We start from the raw sequence: 20,074 nt of genomic DNA on the forward strand, positions 1-20,074 counted from the left end.
GAGAAATAGATCGTCGACCCAATTATACATGAACATACTAGACTAGCTCATAAATTTTTGCAATTACTAGACTAAATCATAAGACTAATGAAAGTACAAAAAATCGACCATTCCCTTTCATATTCACAAGTGTGCCTCCTGGGCGACTTGCCTCCGTTACAGCCTCCTTCTGTTTCGTCATCTCCACCCTAACTTGCCGTTTTCTCTGTCATACAAGAAGAACCCTAAATATAATTTAACTTTATCAAATCCTCCTTTCAGTCGAAGAAAACTGAACATGTAAGTCCTAAAAAGATGGCTTATATCCGTACTGAGCTTAAACGTGAACGTAAGAAGCAAATAAAAATAGCCATTTCCACTTTATGATGTGGTTTATGTGCATTTATTTTTTTTTCAGAAAAATTCCATGAGATATACAACTTTGCTTTTGGGTGGGCGAAAGAATAGGTAAACTATATTCACATGGAGATCGTTCAAGACCTTTGCCTAAGCTTTTTTTTTTTGTCACAAGGAAACTTCATTAGATAAAATAAAATAGAATGGGCTTGGAGGCCCAATCTTTAGAGTCAATTACACACTAGGAGAATAATAGAAACGCAAAGCCTCTTTAGCAAGAGAATCGACTGTTAAGTTTTGAGAACGAGGAATAAACGAAAACGAAGAAGATGCAAACTCAGAGGTGATCGATCGGATGTCTTTCACAATATCGATGATCTCTTTCGCCTGAGTGGTGCCGGAGATAGCTCGAACGAGCGTTTGATTGTCGGAAAACACTTCGATTGAAGCGATTTCCAAGGTGATGGCCATGCACAGAGCTGCTCTGATTGCCACCGCTTCTGCTATTAGGGGAGACTTGACTGAAGCCTCAACCGCAGATCCTGTGATTGGAGTCCCTAGAGTCGCTCCCGAGAAGATCCACCCCAAACCTGCAAGTAACTTCTCCTTGCTCCAAGCCGCATCTGTCTTGCAGATACAATAGACATGTTTGAGAGAAACGAAAGTCTGTCATGGAATTTTGATGTAAATTCAATGTTAGCATTCTCAGAATGTGATGAGATATCAAATTATTTTGGACAGGACTTGGGTTCACCCCTAGGGTGAACCTTTAAATCCACCACTTGATTTATAACCAATCAAACTAACATGTGGATAATTAAATAAAAAAATATTAAATATATTGAAAAATAGTTAAAAAAAGAATAATGTCAATTCCAAAACTGAAATCTTAATTTCTAAACCCAAATCCTATACCCTAAACTCAAATCCTAAACCCTAAACCCAAATCCTAGACCCTAAACCCAAATCCTATATCCAAATGCTAGATCCTAAACCCAAAATGTATACTCTAAACTCAAATTCTAAACCCTAAACCCAAACCGTGAACCCTAAATCTAAACTCTATACCCTAGACCCAAATCATTCCCTAAATCCAAACCGTATACTCTAAACCCAAATCTTAAACCCTAAACCCAAACCATACCTACTTCGGGGTGCTATCACTAAACTAGACAAAATTACGTAGTATTTTTTCGGGGTTTACGGTTTGGGTTTAGGGTTTAGAATTTGGTTTTAGGGTATACGGTTTGGATTTAGGGTCTAGCATTTGGATCTAGGGTTTAGATTTAAGGTTTACGGTTTGGCTTTAAAATCTAGGATTTGGGTTTAGGGTTTAGGATTTGAGTTTAGGGTTTAGGATTTGAGTTTAGGGTATAGGATTTGGATTTATCAATTAATGTTTAGGGTTTAGAAGTTAAGATTTACGATTTAGAATTGATATTATTTATTTTTAGCTATTTTTAAATATATTTAATACTTTTTATTTAATTATCCACATGTCACTTTGATTGGTCATAAATCAAGTGGTGAATTTAAAGGTTCACCATAGGGGGTGAACCCAAGTCCTTTCCAATTATTTTTACCTTATTTGTATCTCTTCCATGTACTTGAGGATACACTTACTTGTAATCTAATCCATCACCACTCGCACTTAGCCTCAATAGTTTCTTATATGCATCTCTATATAGATGTTTACATAAAGTCTCGCCACATATTTGTAAATATATGAGGGACCCTCATAACCCAGGTTCAACCCTCGAAAATGTTAATTTTGAATTTATTTTTAATAAGTGACAAATCGTAAACCTCCCACATCGGACAATATCAACATTTCACAACTGATTCAACAAGTATAAATATGATATGTTAATACCTTCAGCTGAAATCATAATGGCTACAATATTGTCAAGGCCCATCTAATTATATGGGCCTAAAACAATTAAGTTTGTGTTATAAATAGGTGATTAATCTATTCTATTAATTCTGCATCATGACCAATTGATGCAAGGTTATGTCCAATTATTTAGAACCCTTAATTTAAAATGATTAACTGACCGTATATATCTATAACGAGAGTTAATATTTTGTAACCTCCACTCCCCTTTACTTCCTACAATTTCGAGATGCACTTTACATTAACTATATATATATATATATATATATATATATATAAGGAAAGAAAGAATATTCAACTAAAGTCATTAACGGTAAGCAATTCATCTATTAGATGTTTTGGTTTTCCCATACCAAATACCATTCTGTATATATATATTATCAATAACAATTAATAGCGTTAATATTAGTAGTATCAATAATTATGTTTATAAATAAAGAAATAGTAGAATAATTTATTGTTGTCAAAAAAAAAAAATAAAGAAATAGTTATACCAACTTTGAATAACTATTTTTAAAATTTATGGATAAAAATATTCGGGTCATTTGGTTAATAGATAGTATTTTTAGTATATTTAGTAATTTGGAAATTAAACTTAATTTTTATCAGTGAAAAAACACTTTAAAATCATTCGAGTATATAAACCATGTCTAATAGAATATGAGTAATGTTTTTAAACCTGATCCGAATATTGAACCAAATGATTTTTTGGATCACTGAAAATCATTGGATCGATCGCAGGTGAACCACATAATAATAAATAGATTAATTTATTATATAAAATATATTAGCTATGAAGACAAATATATAGAAATTAGAATTAAGTATTTTCTATTTTTATAAAACATAAATAATAGTTTGGATATATATATATATATATATATATATATATATATATTTATTTAATGTTTTAAAAACTATTTAGAAAATACTTAACTTTAGTTTCTATATTTTTATTTTTATTTGACGACAAAAATCAAAAATAGAGTAGATTATTAAAAATTATTTTGTAGTAAGTTAAGATTTATGACATCTAACAAATAATATCAAGAATTAAAAATTCATAAATATTTATATGTGTAATGTGAATGAAAAGTTAAAATTCAAATCCAAAGTAAAACATTATTAATAAATTGTCGATAAAAAACTGAAAAATCTAACTTCTTTATTAAAAATTATACAAAACATATTTTAAAAACAAAATTAAAATCTAAAAAGAAAAGTAAAAGTTATCAATTGGTTTAACATGTGTTCAACCTGTAGCCAAGTTTTAGTGATTTTTTGGCGGGTTCCATTGGGTTTTTAAATATATATTTTTTTACAAAACCTAAACCATATTTATCTTCGTTCATCGGGTTTATCGCTTCAACTGCGGGTTTGGGTTGTGTTTCAAAACACGAGTATGAGACTTTGATATTTGGGTAAATTCCTAATCTGATTTTTTGGGTATGAATATATTCTTGACTAATTATGTTAGTTGGCTACTAAACAAATATAATATGTTGTAAATTTTAGGAATAGAGTTTAAAAATAGTTTCTAAAATGCATATGGCACAAATGTATAAATAGATTAATTTATTATATAAAATATATTAGCTATGAAAACAAATATATAGAAACTAGAGTTAAGTATTTTCTATTTTTTATAAAACATAAAATAATAGTTTGGATATATATTTATTTTATGTTTAAATACATTTAGAAAACACTTAACTTTAGTTCCTATATTTTTTTATTTTCATTTGACGATAAATATCAAAAATAGTGTAGATTATTTAAAATTATTTTGTAGTAAGTTAAGATTTATGACATCTAACAAATAATATCAAAACTTAAAAATTCATAAATATGTATATGTGTAGTGTGAATGATAAAATTAAACTTCAAATCAAGTAAAACATTATTAATAAATTGTCGATAAAAACTGAAAATCTAACTTTTTTAATAAAAATTATACAAAACAGATTTTAAAAACAAAATTAAAACCTAAAAAGAAAAGTAAAAGTTATCAATTGGTTTAACCAGTGTTTTACACGTAACCAAGTTTTAGTCATTTTTTGGCGGTTCTATTGGATTTTTAAATATATTTTTTACCAAACCCAAACCATATTCATTTTGGTTCATCGGCTTATTGCTTCAACCGCGGATTTGGATTGTGTTTCAAAACACTGAATATAAGACTTTGATATTTGGGTCAATTCCTAATCAGATTTTTTTTGGATACGAATATATTCTTGACTAATTATGTTAGTTGACTACCAAAAAATATAATATGTTGTAAACTTTAAGAATATAGTTTAAAATAGTTTCTAAAATGCATATTGCATAAGTGTATAGTTATGCAATTTGACAAATTTAATAGTTACCAAAAATTATATTAAATTAAATAATATTAATTACAAAAATAATTATAGAAAAATTTAAATATAAAATTAAATTTCTTTAAAAAATTGAAACAAAAATATACTCGCCCTTTGAAGGGCGGGTCAGAATCTAGTCCTGTATTAAAAGGTCAATTAGTGGTCGACCGATTTTTGTTCCGCGTTGGGTAAAATCGCAACGCTTGGTCTCCGATCAGCGTTTCGACGGCTGCAAATGCTGCAAACCGGTTGAGAAAATTGGAATTTTGGGTTTAGTACATGGTTTTTCAATTTGTAGTACCATTTAATTAGTACACCAATACCTTGTTAAGAAGCTCTGCAACATAAGCTAAAATCATTAGCATCGGCTAGTCATGAAATCTTGTAACTCAGTTTGAGTACTGACTCCTACCTTACTCAAGCTCAACATTGTTTCTTTGATGGGATCATATGTCACCGAGCATTAAGGATTGCAACAAGTGATTAAATAAAGATATTTCACGTGCTCAACGGGATGAAGTACCTTAAGAACAACTCAAGGAAGCGACCGACACTGAGATGACGAGCATGAAAGCTATGGATGATTTGGTGTTGACTCTGAAAAGGGTGGCTACTGACTGTAGCCAGGCCAAAGAGCTCGCGGTTGTTAAAACAGAGCTCAAGGCTGCAAGGTTGAATTCTAAGGAATGGAAGGAGAAGGAAAAATCTGAGCTGCTCAAGAACATGAGCATGAGGATAAGGATCGAAGCAGAGGAGTCTCTTTTAGCTTGGGATGGGAAAGAGTTTTTGTTTGTGAGTATTATAAAGAGAGAAAAAAATGAGAAGAGCTCGTTTCTTAAACAGAACAATAGGTTGCTTGTGAGTCTCGTTGCAGCTAACAATATGAGAAAAAGGCTATGGACGAGAATCAGAAGGTTAGAGTCTTAGAGACATACTTAAACCAGTAATTAGCGAAGCTAATGTGGCTAAAGAAGCGTTTAATAGGGCTGAGAATTCAAAGTTGAAAGATGCATTGCAGAACAAGTAAGAGGAGTTGCAGTTTTCTTTGACGGAAGTTGTGAGAGTGAAGATAAATAAAGCTGTTGCCAATGAAAATGTTAAGAAGTTAGAAATAGCTGTTGTCTGAGGTAGCTATGGAGGAAGAGAAACATAGAAACTTAAGCAAGCAAGAATCCACGCAGAAGGAAATAAAAGTTAAGGTATTAAGGATTGAAAACAAAGGTCGAGACTTTGGATGCTGATGATTCTCATGATAAAGCTTGCGTCGCTGAAGATGTTTATAGTTGTTATATCACGGAGTCTCTGGGACAGATTAGAACTGCTTAACAGGAAACGGATTTGGAAAATAATATGAAGAGAGAAGCAGGTTTGGTGAACCACGTGAAGAACTTTGATGAGGAAGTATCTTCAATGGGAAAAGAACTCAACAGGTTGTGCAATTTGGTGAAAAGGACTGATATACCATGAATTTCACCCGCTTTTAGTAATGGTATATAAGAGTTTTCAATTATATTTATAACGTTTTCAAAGTTTTTTAGAGTAATTTCAGGCACATGTACTTATTTGGAGAAAGTAATACTTTTGAAGCATTTTTGGAGTATTCCTACGCATGAAGAATCGACCGATAAGCAACAAGCTATATTATTTACACACCAAGCTCCTGGCCGCCTGTTAGGCTTTATATATTAGGGGTTTGTATCATTTTAGAGGCAGACTTGCCTAGAGACCTAGTGGAGAAGAGAAGCAATTTGGCTACCTTAGAAGAGGAGTTAGAGTTGGAGAGATAGATCTGAGACTACAAAATAGAGAAGATCTTGAACTCCTTTTTTATATCTACTCATACTCTTTGTGTTCCTCATTTCATATTAAGATTTATTCAAACCATCATGATTTTATCTCTCATGAATATGTCTGAGTAAACCTAATTGTTAGAATTAGGTTTCTCAAAAGGATGAATCATGTGATGAGTTTGTGATAACTGTTAGGGTGATAAAAATGAGTTCTTTCATTCTAGTTGCCCTTAACACTATATTTAGGATTGATCACCCTTAAATCTAGATCTTAGGATTGATGAGATAACCTGCTGTATACTCTCAATACCCTGAAATAAACTAGAGTGATCTAACTGACTAGACACATGCGAAAGGTGGTCTAGATCATTAGAGAACAATATCAAACCAATCCGATAAAGCTTGCGAGAATTACCGTCGATCGATACAACCATTGTTGTAGCGACCGATTGTTTGAAAGGTGTATCGATCGATTAGACGAAAGTCATATCGATCGACTCTTTCCCGTGATCAATAGACGACAGTTGAGATCCGAGATCTAGTCAAAGGAAACCCTACTGGTTGTACCCGTTGTTTGAGTTCAAAGAACTAAAACCCTTAAGTCACATTCAATTTGCATAATTTCATACCTGAGAACTTACCTGAATCTAGCTATTTTGCTCACCAAGAAACAACCTTCACTTCAGTTACTGAACAACCACCTTGTTCACCATATTATTTACTGCTTTAAAACAAATAAACCTTTAAGTGTATCTTCATTTTTAATACATTAAGTCTTTTAAGTAATCCTAGAGTCCTTGTGGATTCGATCCATAAGTATTACATCTGAACCTCTTATTTGAGAGAGTAATTCACTTTTTAGGATAATTTGAGTGATATCAAGGACAAAGAAAGAAACTGAAAGACGCTTGAAGCTATCAAAGTCTGAAACTGAAGAAGACAGCAATAGAAAAGGATACTCGAGGAATGACAGTTGTCTTAGATTTTTGCTTTATACGACCAGACCGAATCTATATTTCTATGTAAAGGTGATAAGTAGAGATATGCAAAGATACATAGAGTCTTGTGAAGCTACAATGAAGATCTGTGCAATTTCTACGATACCAATTGTTGGAGATAGTCAATATCATTGTGAGTGAGAAAGTCGACATAAGAGAATGTGTTGAAGATAGATTGAGTGAAGTCGAGCATGAAGAAACGAGGGAGCTTATTGGAGTTCAAGATATGAGTGAAGATGAGTTCAAGCTTAGGAGGGGGGGATGTTGGATTAAGCTTGAGATAGCTTGAAGAGTACAATGGTGAGTTTGCTACGTTTTCTTCATTTTTCTGTCTATGGAATTGCTCCCTCACGTCATATTCCGTTGGAGTGTGCAAAGAGAGTCCTTGAGTATGAAGCTTTCCAGAGATACAAGTGAGGTCGGTAGCATGTCAGAGTTTGATGTACTCTGTTAAGTATTCCGATTACAGCACGAAAGAATCTTATACAATGGAAGGGTTCATTTTCATCTTACAGATTTGGGCATATGAGTTATTTATGGGTTACGTGATGAAACCATTCATGACATTCGACAGAAGTTAGCTGCTGAGATTTACGATGCTGTTGGACAACCTCAAATCATTCATTTCCTTTCTTAGTGAAACTTGTAATCTTATTGTGTAAATTTCCATGTTTAATCTTTGTAGTTTAATGACCTGCACTTATTTTCTTAGTGAACTTGTAGTCTTATTGTGTAAATTGGCCACATTTATTCTTAATAGTTTAATTCCCAGCGCTTATTTTCTTAGTGAACTTGTATTCTTATTGTGTAGTCACATGCATGTAATTAGATGTAGAAGAAAGTAACAAGAAATCAGTAAAAAAAAACGTAACTAATACAAGCTGAGTAAAAAGTATTAAATCTATCACGTGCATTTGATCCTTATTAAGAAAACATCTAAACTCAAACAGGTTGAAGCTTTGAACACTTCTTTGGATCAATCGTTGTTGTCCTCTTGTCTACTAAGGAAGAACGGTAAAACAACACATCACCTAGAGCAATCGTTGTTGTTATCTATGTTTGGTTCAAAATAATTTGGTTTGGTTTAATTAAATAAATTTGGTTTATATGCTTTGTTGATTCAAATTATGATTGGTTTTGAAACTTTTTGGTTTAGATCAAGTTAAATTACTGGTATATAGAATAATTTCAGAATTAAATGGTTTAGTCTGGTTTGCAAAAATAAAAAAAAATGTAGCCAAATGTTATTATATAAAACTTGGTTCTTCAAAATTACTAATTAACATGATCGCGACAAGTGGCAATTATAACTTTAAGATTGTGACATGTGTTAAAATAAATATAAGTAAATAAAATCAATTTTATCTTTTTTAAAGATTAAACCAAAAATATTTAAAAGACTGTTTAAAAATGCTAATTTTCCTTTATTCAAATCCTAATTTAAAAGGTCATAACAAAAAAAATTATCATTTAAAAATGATTTACAAAAAAAACAATTATTATTAAACCAAAAATGTAAAAGGCTGATTAATGCTAATTTTCTTTTATTCAAATCTTAGTTAAAAGGTCATAAACCAAAAAAATCTTATTATATTAAAAAAGAAAATGTGAAAGACTTTTTTAATGATAATGTTCATGTATTCAAATCCTAATTAAGAAGTTCATAACCAAAAAAAAAATTATTTACATATAAAAACGATTTTAAAAAAGTAAAAGTAAATAAAAAGTAAAGATAACTATGAAAGAAACAAAAAAAGAACTGTTAAGAAACATTAAATAATGCTAATTTTCCTTTATTCAAATCCTAATTTAAAATGTCATAACCCAAAAAAAATTGTCATTTAAAAGCGATTTAAAAAAAATTATTATTAAACCAAAAATGTAAAAGGCTGATTAATGCTAATTTTATTTTATTCAAATCTTAGTTAAAAATGTCATAAACCAAAAAATATATTATTATATAGAAAAGAAAAATGTAAAAGACTTTTTTAATGCTAATTTTCCTGTATTCAAATCCTAATTAAGAAGCTCATAACCCCAAAAAAAAAATTACATATAAAAACAATTTAAAAATTAAAAGTAAATAAAAAGTAAAAATAACAATGAAAGAAATAAAAAAACAACTATAAAGAAATATTAAATGCTAATTTTCCTTTTTTTTTTAAAGTCAAAGAGTGTTTAATGTTAATTTTACTTAATTCAAACCCTAACTAAAAAGATCATAACCCAAGAGGAACAATGATTATTCACATCTATATATAGAACTAAGCTCTCTCATATTTGTTTAGACAACCAAAAATAAGCATTGCTTCAAAAAATATACAAGGTTAGGTTTTATATCCCGAACTTGGCATGTCCTTCTTTAATACGTTTAGTTGTGATTATGGTTATTGTTGTGTTCGTCCTATATTTTATGACTTTTAGTTGTGATTATGCTTATATAATACGTTTATTTATGTTGTGTTGGGTGACGATGTTATGCTTATTATTTCTATGTGTTTCAACTATGATTATTTATTATGACTATTTACCAGGAATTTTCAAGAAACAATGGCTTCAACAAGTTATTTAACTCTAGAAAGTGGGAGGCCAGAAATTTAAATAAGAATAACAAGGTTATGGGAATGAATTTTCTCCTACTCGATGAGAAGGTTAATTTTTTTTTTAACTTTTTTTTAGCTTAAATCTTATATAATTTTATTATTAGAAATAATTTTTTATTATATAGTAAAATACTATTCAAGGTTATGTGCATCATTCTCTTATTGAAAAGTTTGGAGAAGGATTTTGTGAAGGAGCCGTCATTGAAATCTGAAATTTTAATGTTCAAGATTGCAATAAAAACTACAGAGTTTCAGATCATAAATTTCAAATAAGTTTGACTGAGAAAACATCAGTTGCATGTGAGGTTCAAAAAATACCTCAGATACCGCCTGAAAAATTTCGATTGCGAAATTATGAAGATTTAGATCACGTGAAAGACTCAACATACGATTTATATGGTAAGATTCTTTTGGTCAGTTATTTCTTTATATATCTCCCCTTTTGTATCTTTCTTTCAACTTATTGCCTATTTTTAATCATTTTCCCTTGAAATAATTCTATTATATAACATGCTTTTGTTACAGATGTGGTCGGAGATATCAAGAACATGGAGAAATCAGATGTTCGTAGTCGGACTAAACCTATCCTTCGAAGAGTTATTCTAACTTTATTGTTAGGAAGGTATATTTCAGTTCCAATCCTATTAATCAATTTCGTTTTTTTTTATTTTCTATTTCTCTTTTACATTAAATATTCTATCTTAAACAGAGGAATTGAGATACAAACAACACTATGGGCTGAACAAGCAGAATTATTTGAAGATAAATATCGTGCTGTGGTGATATATGGTGTTTTTCACATCATTGTATATATGTTTTCTTTTGTTTCAAGTCACTAATTCGTGTCAGTCTAGTCCTTTTGACCTTTTACAGGTCTCGAGTTGGTAGAAGAAAGAAGAGAAGGTGCCTGATGAAAAGAAGTCCTTTTGGAGCATTCCTGCAGAGAACACTCAAGAGAACAGTCCCGAGACTGTTCTCTCTCTAGCGGAACAAGCAGACGGAGTGATCCGGAGATTGTTCCAGACGAATATGGAAACTCCTATTTCGGGAATTAAAGCCCTGTTGCCCTAATCTCTTTTCTTTTGATTGGCGCCTCCATATAAAAACGCCATCTATCTATTTTCTATTTTCTTACGCTAGTTTTTACAAGAGAACACTGAGTATTTGCGATCTGCAACTTGTAAGGGAGAAGAATCCATCCTCTCATAGAGAAGATCATCTGAACCCTATTGTTTCATACTCTGTTCTTATGCAATTTTATTCAGGATTTATGTCTTTGTTTATGTGCATCATGATCGAGTAGTGACCTTGCTCGCCTAGGGTTTTTAGGGTGTTGAGACATGAGCTAAACATAGATAAGCAATCCATAACTGTTCTTCATTCATACTGTTCTTACTGCTTTCATTAAACTGATCACTTGATGTTAGATCACTAGTTCATCACCTAGTTAACCGCTTAGGATGATAACTTGACATGTATTGAATGAGCTTAGTATCCCTAATCAGCGAAAGTAGATATTAGGGTGGTAATTTGAACTGATCGGACCTGTTCTCTAAAGCTTGCAATCGATCCTCATCCCAACGACAGTTAGGTGGTGAGATCGATCTGCAAAGCGATCACTGCCACGACAGTGGAGTGTTCCAGCTGAGTGATCCGAGTTCTAGAAAGCACTTCATCGCGCTTGAATAATTGTTTGGCTCCAATTCAACACCCAATGAAATACCCTAGGCTAGCTCTTGTTTAATTGAATCAATCTCGTGTTTATTACTTGTTTACTATCGCCTATTTGAACCAAATCATATCTTCTTCTTAGCTTGATTCTGAAACTTATAGAACTAGAGTGTAGACTGGTCCTCTGGATTTGAATCTCATGTACTACAATTGCAACTGTTAACTTGGCAGTAGCAAGGATTCATTTTTAGTGTATCAAGTTTTGGCGCCGTTGCGACAGGGACCAGATTTTTTACCTCTAATTTTCGGTTTCATATCTAGTCTAAGATATCTAACTCGTGTTATTTTCTTTGTTTCAGCTGATGATCCAGGTGCATGACTGTTGGGCCCGAATATGGCCCGGTAGCTGACTGCTGAACAATAAAAGACGATAACAGGCCGCGACAGGCCCATCACGAGCTCGATATCTAAAAGGAGCTAAGCTGGAGCCGAAGGCTGAGAGCTAAGGACTTTTACCAAAGAGATCACGGCGAAGAGGAAGCTCACGTCGTAACAAAAGAAGTGCAGGACCCGGTCAAAGGGAAGCTGTTGCGGATCCCTCAATAAACGGAGAAGATCTCGAGAATCAGTTGACGACGATCAAGCGGGACCTGAGACTATTTAAAGAGAAAGCAAGTCAAGAAAAAGATCTATTCAATCCATATTCACTCGATACTCTGAAAACATTCTTATTATTGTAACATTCTTATAATCTTTGTACTCATCAGAGATCATCTCTTGTAAACCTCTTTATTAAAATCATCAATACAAATCGAAGTTCATTCAACAAGTTATTACGGGATTCAGCCCGCGTTATCTTTCCCTAACCTTTCCTAAACCTTAAACCTGATCTAAAATCTAGGTGTGAGTTTAATCCCTCACAATTGGCGCCGTCTGTGGGGAAGAAACAATCGAATCCCTTACTCTAACTTGAGGATGAATCCTACCGATCAGACAACAAATCCGTCTGACCTTAACCTCCCGATTCAGAGCGATGGCTCACCGAACGACGGAGGCTCTAGTCTCGTAACCACAGAGCCTTGACGTGGCGACCACCGATCTGGGCAACAGCTTCCGGCTGGCGCTCGAACGAGCCAGACTACAACCAGGGCTACTAACCCAAGATCATCAAGTGGAACCGCCTCCGGGCTCCCAACCACCGAGAATCCTCAGCAGCAAGCCACCCCGAATCAAACGGAGGCTCAGCTCTCTGAGATTCGCCAGATGATGATGCAATTAGTAGACAAAGCTCAGGAAAGTGAGCGTAGATGCATCAGCTAGCTGCTCGTCAGCAACGATTCGAAGAGATAACTAGATCTCTAAACACAACAACCCAACCACCGCAACGTCAAGCTCCGGGGGTCACTTTCCGAGATCGATTGACCGATCCCTCGTTCGCCCGAGGACGTTTAGACTTTTCCCCTGATAGCACTGTTCCGGAAGGACGCGGATCTGCTTTCCAGACACCTCATACTGGGACAGCTCCCATGTTCAACCCGCCTATCACCAGTGCTATGGGAAGCAAAGTGGCAACAACCAGTTCCACACCTAGTCAGGTCGCTGATCGGAGCTCTTGCCTACCTCCTCCGCCACCTGATTTTAGGTCCGGGGCAGGAGTATCCTTCCCATCTGGAAGCAGAACAGCAGCTCCAGTTTATCAAACCAGAGGCTCAACCCCGAACGGGGACGGGTATCAACAGATAGATTCCGATAACCCAAGAGCTGGCGAGCGATTTAGCCCACCAGCTGCATGGGAGGATGAGCCCACACGATTCCGTCAGGAACCTGCCCGTCGGGTACCTAATAACGACCCAAATGTCCTTCCCATGGAAGGACCTGAAGCTATCCGTAGATATATGGAACGAACTCATGCAGCTCTCCAAAAATTGGGAGCTCAAGTCCATAAAGCTACGAGCTCAGCTCCCGAAATCGATAGCTTGATCGAAGAAACCCGTGGAACTCCATTCACTGACAGAATTGCCAGCTCCTACATAAGAGATACCCGAAAAATCAGAATTCCCGAGTATGATGGGACCTCTGACCCAAAGGCCTATTTGAGAGCTTTCCGATTGGCAATCGTTAAAGCCCATTTTACACAGGAAGAATGTGAAGCAGGTTACTGCAGGACATTCGCCGAAAACTTGGTCGGAACAGCCCTTGAGTGGTTCTCTGGTCTCGAACCAGCCTCGATAGATAGTTTCGATCAGTTAACTAACGCCTTCATGAAGCAGTACTCGACCCATATCCTGAAGCAAGCCTCTGAGGCCGACCTTTGGAAGGTCAGACAAGGAATGGGGGACTCACTACGAGTCTACATCGAGAAATTCAGGGCAATAAGAACTAAGCTCTCGAATCCTAACGACCTAGTCGCCATCGAGGCTCTTAGGAGAGGTCTGCTCTATAAATCGAAATTCTGGTCAGAGCTAACACTCAATACTCCTCCAACTATCGATGATGCTCTTCATAAAGCCACCAGATACATTACTTTGGAGGAGGAGACAGCCGCATTGGATAAACTCCACAAGAAGCCTCAGAATCACTCGAAAGGTGAATCCTCTGAGGCAAAGGGACCTCATAAAAGGGGGAACCCCCGAAACAACCAAACTCAGGGAGAACATTCCTACGCAATCGAGGAAGACAAGGAAGAAAAGCCTGTCGCCGCAGCAAACAAAACTCCCTGGTCAAAAGGCTTTGATAAAAACAAACATTGCTCTTATCATGATCGAGAAGGGCACTCAACTGAGGAATGTTGGGACCTCCAACGACAACTGGCAGCTAAATTCGCAGCCGGAGAAATAAAGGGAGTGGACCTTAAAAAGCCACCACCTTATCAGAAAAGAGGTCCCAGAGACACCTCTCCAAAGCGCGAGAGGTCACCTGAGAAGGAGACCGATTCGCCACCTCCAGCTCCCAAGAAAAGAGTCGAGTTGATTCTTGGAAAATTCCCCCAAGGAAAAAGTTTACAAGTCGAAGCTCTCTTGAGCAAACCGTCCCCTCAATCGAGCCCCGACTCGAGGGTGGACTGTATCCTTGGAGGATCAGACATATGTCAAGACTCCGTCAACTCCATTAAGGATCACGTACGGAAGGCTGTGTCTAACACTGGACCTAAGCCTCCCAAACCCGAGTCCAATACTAAGATTTCTTTCTGGGAAAGCGAGACCTCAAACCTTGACAGACCTCACGATGATGCGTTGATTGTCACCCTGAACATCGCAGGATACGAGGTCCCTAAACTCATGATAGACACAGGAAGCTCTGTCGACCTTATTTTCTACAACACCCTAAAAGGGATGGAAATAGACGACTATGAAATTATTGGCCAGAAAGCTAATCTCGTAGGCTTCTCCGGAGAAACAGCTACCTCATTGGGCACTATCAAGCTCCCAGTCATAGCTGGCGGAATAATGAAAATGACCAACTTAGTAGTCATCGACAGACCTTCCCCGTTCCATGCGATCCTGGGAAGACCCTGGATTCACAAAATGAAGGCAGTAGCCTCGACGTATCATCAATGTGTGAAATTCCCAACACCCGAAGGGATAGCTACCGTACACGGTAGCCAGAAGATATCCAGGATCTGCTATTTGGGAGGATTCGAAATCCTCAAAAAATCCCCCCAATAGCAATTACAGATCCAGGAGGGTCGCGAAATGCAACAAAATATTCGAGGTCCCCCCAAGAACCTCACCGAAAAAGTTTGCATCGACGACTCAGATCCTGAAAGACAGGTGAGCATCGGATCCGAGCTACCTCCTGAGACAAAAAAGGAGCTCATTGATTTCCTGAAAAGCAATGTCAAAACCTTTGCATGGTCCACCAGCGACATGAAAGGCATAGATCCGAACGTCACCACCCATAAGCTAAAAGTAGACCCTACTTTCAAACCGATCAAACAAAAGCGTCGCAAGCTAGGCCTCGAAAAGGCTCAAGCTGTTAACGACGAAGTTGACCGACTTACGAAAGCTGGGTCCATTCGAGAGGTACACTACCCCGACTGGTTAGCTAACCCAGTAGTGGTAAAGAAGAAAAACGGGAAATGGAGAATCTGTGTAGACTTCACAGACCTGAACAAAGCTTGTCCTAAAGACAGCTTCCCGTTACCTCACATCGACCGCCTGGTTGAAGCAACAGCTGGCCATCGACTCCTATCCTTTATGGATGCCTTCTCAGGGTACAACCAAATCATGATGGATCCTGACGACCAGGAGAAAACTGCATTCATAACCGAACGAGGAACCTATTGTTACAAGGTTATGCCATTCGGATTAAAGAACGCAGGAGCTACCTATCAGAGGCTAGTAAATAAGATGTTTGCTGGGCAACTTGGAAAAACCATGGAGGTCTATATTGATGATATGCTAGTCAAATCCTCAGCTGGAGAAGACCATATCTCCCACTTAAGGGAATGCTTCGATATCCTTAATAAGTACGATATGAAGCTCAATCCCACTAAATGTACCTTCGGGGTACCCTCAGGCGAATTCCTAGGCTACCTCGTAACCGAAAGAGGCATTGAAGCCAACCCGCAGCAGATAGCAACCTTCCTAGAAATGCCGTCACCTAAGACAACCAGAGAGGTACAGAGATTGACTGGACGAATCGCAGCATTAAATCGATTCATATCCAAGTCCACCGATAAGTGCCTCCCATTCTACAAGCTTCTAAGAAATAATAAGAAGTTCCTATGGGACGAGAAATGTGAGGAAGCCTTCAAACAATTGAAAGCTTACCTCTCCGAACCTCCGATCCTATCCAAACCTGTAGTAGGAGAGCCACTATACATGTACCTCGCTGTATCGACTGCTGCAGTTAGCGGCGTGCTGGTACGAGAGGAACAAAACGAACAAAGACCTGTCTATTACACCAGCAAGAGTTTGATAGACGCCGAAACAAGGTACCCTGCAATGGAAAAATTAGCCCTAGCAGTCGTCACAGCTGCTAGAAAATTGCGACCTTACTTCCAATCGCACTCAATCGTTGTAATGACCTCACAACCATTACGAATGATATTGCACAGCCCTAGCCAGTCAGGGCGATTGGCTAAATGGGCCATAGAGCTCAGCGAATATGATATTGAGTATAGACCTCGAGCAGCAGCGAAAGCTCAGGTCCTTGCCGACTTTATCATTGAGCTAGCATCCGAGCAATTAGACTCCGAAATGGAATCTCCGAAGTGGAGCCTGTATGTCGACGGAGCCTCATCAAAACAGGGCTCCGGTGTCGGTCTAAGGTTAACTTCTTCAGCAGGAGAAACCATCGAGCAGTCATATAGGCTCGGATTCAGCGCCTCAAACAACGAAGCTGAATATGAAGCACTAATCGCAGGGTTGAAACTCGCCCTAAGTCTCGGAATTCGAGAGCTAAACGCTTATAGTGATTCACAGCTAGTAGCTAGCCAGTTTCACGGAGAATATGAAACGAGGGACGAAAGAATGGGGGCATATCTCGAAGTCGTCCAGAACCTCACTAGGCAGTTCGACAAATTCGAGCTAACAAGGATCCCACGAGGAGAGAACTCCTCAGCAGATGCGTTGGCTGCTTTAGCCTCCACGTCAGACCCCCTCGTAAAACGGATCATACCCGTAGAAGGAATCGAAAAACCAAGCATCGACATAGCTACTAAAGCTGAGATAGACAGCAAGCTAACAGAGCAACCCGAAGGTACCTGCCCTGAAACGGTAGCTACCCAAGTTCTCACAACATTTTGGTTCCCAAAAACCAGAATACGTAGCTCTAAAAAGCATACCTCCGGGAACACAATCCAAAACACGGAAGGTATTCCTCGAAATTCAGACTCCTTGGAGCCTGATCTCACGAATACCCCCGGGGGCACCAACTCAGACCCACTCGTCTGCAGAGTTAAAACCAGAAGCCGTTCAGCTCTCCAAAATTCATCTAGGGGCACCATCCAGACCCCGGAGAATAATGAAGGAATTGGAGGTATTCCTCGGAATTCAGACTCCCTGGAGCCCAATCCTACAAATACCTCCGGGGGCACCACGACACCAGGTCCCGAACAGGAACCTCCCTCGTCTCTTCATAACAAAGTTGTAGGGAGAGAGGATTGGAGAATTCCAATCACGCAATACATCCTGGAAGGAAAGACTCCACCCAATAAATGGGAGGCTCGGAAGCTCAAAGCATTAAGCGCGAGATACTGCGTAATCGAGTCTGTCCTCCACAAACGAAGCGTTTCGGACCTTACCTAAAATGCGTCCATGGCCCCGTTGCTATGAGACTCATGAAGGAAATGCACGACGGCTCCTGCGGGAACCACTCTGGAGGAAGAGCTCTAGCCATCAGAATCAAAAGACAGGGATATTTCTGGCCTACCATATTGCAGACTGTGAGGCCTATTCCTCTTCATGCGACAAGTGCCAGAGGCATGCACCATTATACACCAACCTGCGGAAAAACTGTCCAACATATCCGCCCCTTATCCATTTATGAGATGGTCCATGGACATCGTAGGACCACTAGTAGCATCAGGAAGTGGAAAGAAGAAGCTACGCTTCCTCTTAGTCCTAACAGACTACTTCACGAAATGGATAGAGGCTGAAGCTTTCCAACAGGTAACCAGAGTCGAGGTCGAACGATTTGTGTGGAAAAAAATCGTGTGTAGACACGGCGTCCCATACGAAATCGTAACTGACAATGGAGGACAATTCATATCCCACGATTTCAAAATATTTTGTGACAAGTGGAATATTCGCCTGACCTTCTCATCACCTCGCCGACCTCAAGGAAACGGACAGGCGGAGGCTGCTAATAAATCAGTATTAGCAAACCTCAAGAAATGCCTCGGAACCCAGAAGGAACTCTGGTCAGAAAAATTACTTGAAGTACTTTGGGCATGTCGAACCACCCCACGAAAAGCTACAGAAGAAACCCCTTTCTCCTTAGCATATGGGATGGAAGCTGTCGTCCCAGCTGAAACCATTGCTGGTAGCCTCCGCCGGGAACTCTGTACATCGGATCCCGCAGCTAACGATCAGCTCCTAACGGACAGCCTCGACCTAATTGAGGAAAGACGGGACCGGGCCCTGATTCGCATTCAAAACTATCAGCAAGCAATGGCACGACAGTACAACTCCAAAGTCAGGCTCCGACAGTTCGCTGTAGGTGACCTAGTACTTAGGAAAGTTTCCGAAGGAACCAAGGAACCAGATGCTGGAAAGTTAGGAACCAACTGGGAAGGTCCCTATCAGATCATCCATGTGGTACACCTGGCGTTTACAAGCTCCGAAAGGTGCGAACCGGGGTAATTGAAATCAGATCGTGGAACGCCACGAATCTCAAGAGATACTATCATTAGGTACCTAAAATTCCCGAACTACGTTAGGCTTGATCCCTTGACTGGGTACGTAGGCAACTCCGTCATGAGTGCAGCCCCAACCTCATCTCAACACTTCGTTCACCACAACCAAAGGGGGCATATGTCTGATTAAAGTCACATAGCCCAAGCAGCAAATGTACGATCATTATAATACAGCAATTGTATGATTACTATGATACCATGTATCCAATTATCAATAAAGCAATTATTCTCGATGTCTCAATTCTTTAACAACATAGGTCCCTACAAACACGGACCTAGGGTCCTAAAACCCTCCGGATCAGCTCAGGTCACCATAAACCTGAACCTAAGGTCTTAAAACCCTTAATAATCTTTAAGGTCTTGAAACCCTTCAAACAAAGTCAAAATTCGATAAACTAACCTAAGGTCTTAAAAATCCTTAGAAACCACTAAAGGTCTTAAAATCCTTATCAAATCTCAAAGGTCTTGAAATCCTTATCAAATCTTAAAGGTCTTAAAATCCTTATCAAGTCTCAAAGGTCTTGAAATCCTTACCAAATCTCAAAGGTCTTAAAATCCTTATCAAACCTCGAAAGGTCTTAAAATCCTAAGCAAGTCTCAATGGGTCTTAAAATCCCACAAACGAATTCAGGTTCCCAAGAACCCTCACCTAAAGTACCCGAGTTAAGCCCAGGCTCCTAAAAACCCTAAGCTGACCTCGACACTTCAAGAAACCCCTCTTAGGGGGCTAAAAACGATCCAAGTCTCCAAGACTTATCATGAAACCCGATTATGATCAAATGTCATATTCTACGACTAAAGCAAGAAAACAAATTTCGAAAAAACCAAGTTTGAAATTAAACAAGGGTTTAAAAGCCTCCCCAGGCTAACAAAGATTCGAAGTACAAACCGATAAAGGTTTAAAAGCCTCCTCAGGCCATAAGTCTTAAAACGAAAGAAATCAAAGCCCATTGGGCGGAAATCCTAGAAACACATGAAAGAGCCTCAGCTCTTAAACTTCCTTGTCATCCGAGCTCTTCTCAGCTCCCTTGCCAGCCGGATCTTCCTCCTCAGGAACCTCTT

At 37.8% G+C, this 20,074-nt stretch overlaps 1 protein-coding gene across 1 annotated transcript; it reads right to left on the minus strand.

Moving 5' to 3' along the window:
• Positions 1-570: 570 nt before the first annotated feature.
• Positions 571-4,955, minus strand: LOC130499116 (uncharacterized). Its single transcript, XM_056993022.1, has 2 exons — positions 4,914-4,955; positions 571-1,002 (listed from the first exon to the last, which is right to left on the minus strand). The coding sequence occupies exons 1-2, from the start codon at positions 4,953-4,955 to the stop codon at positions 571-573; spliced, it is 474 nt and encodes a 157-aa protein (XP_056849002.1).
• Positions 4,956-20,074: the final 15,119 nt, after the last annotated feature.

Source organism: Raphanus sativus, chromosome 8 (genome assembly GCF_000801105.2).
Source record: "Raphanus sativus cultivar WK10039 chromosome 8, ASM80110v3, whole genome shotgun sequence".
In the NCBI taxonomy this organism is placed as follows: domain Eukaryota; kingdom Viridiplantae; phylum Streptophyta; class Magnoliopsida; order Brassicales; family Brassicaceae; genus Raphanus; species Raphanus sativus.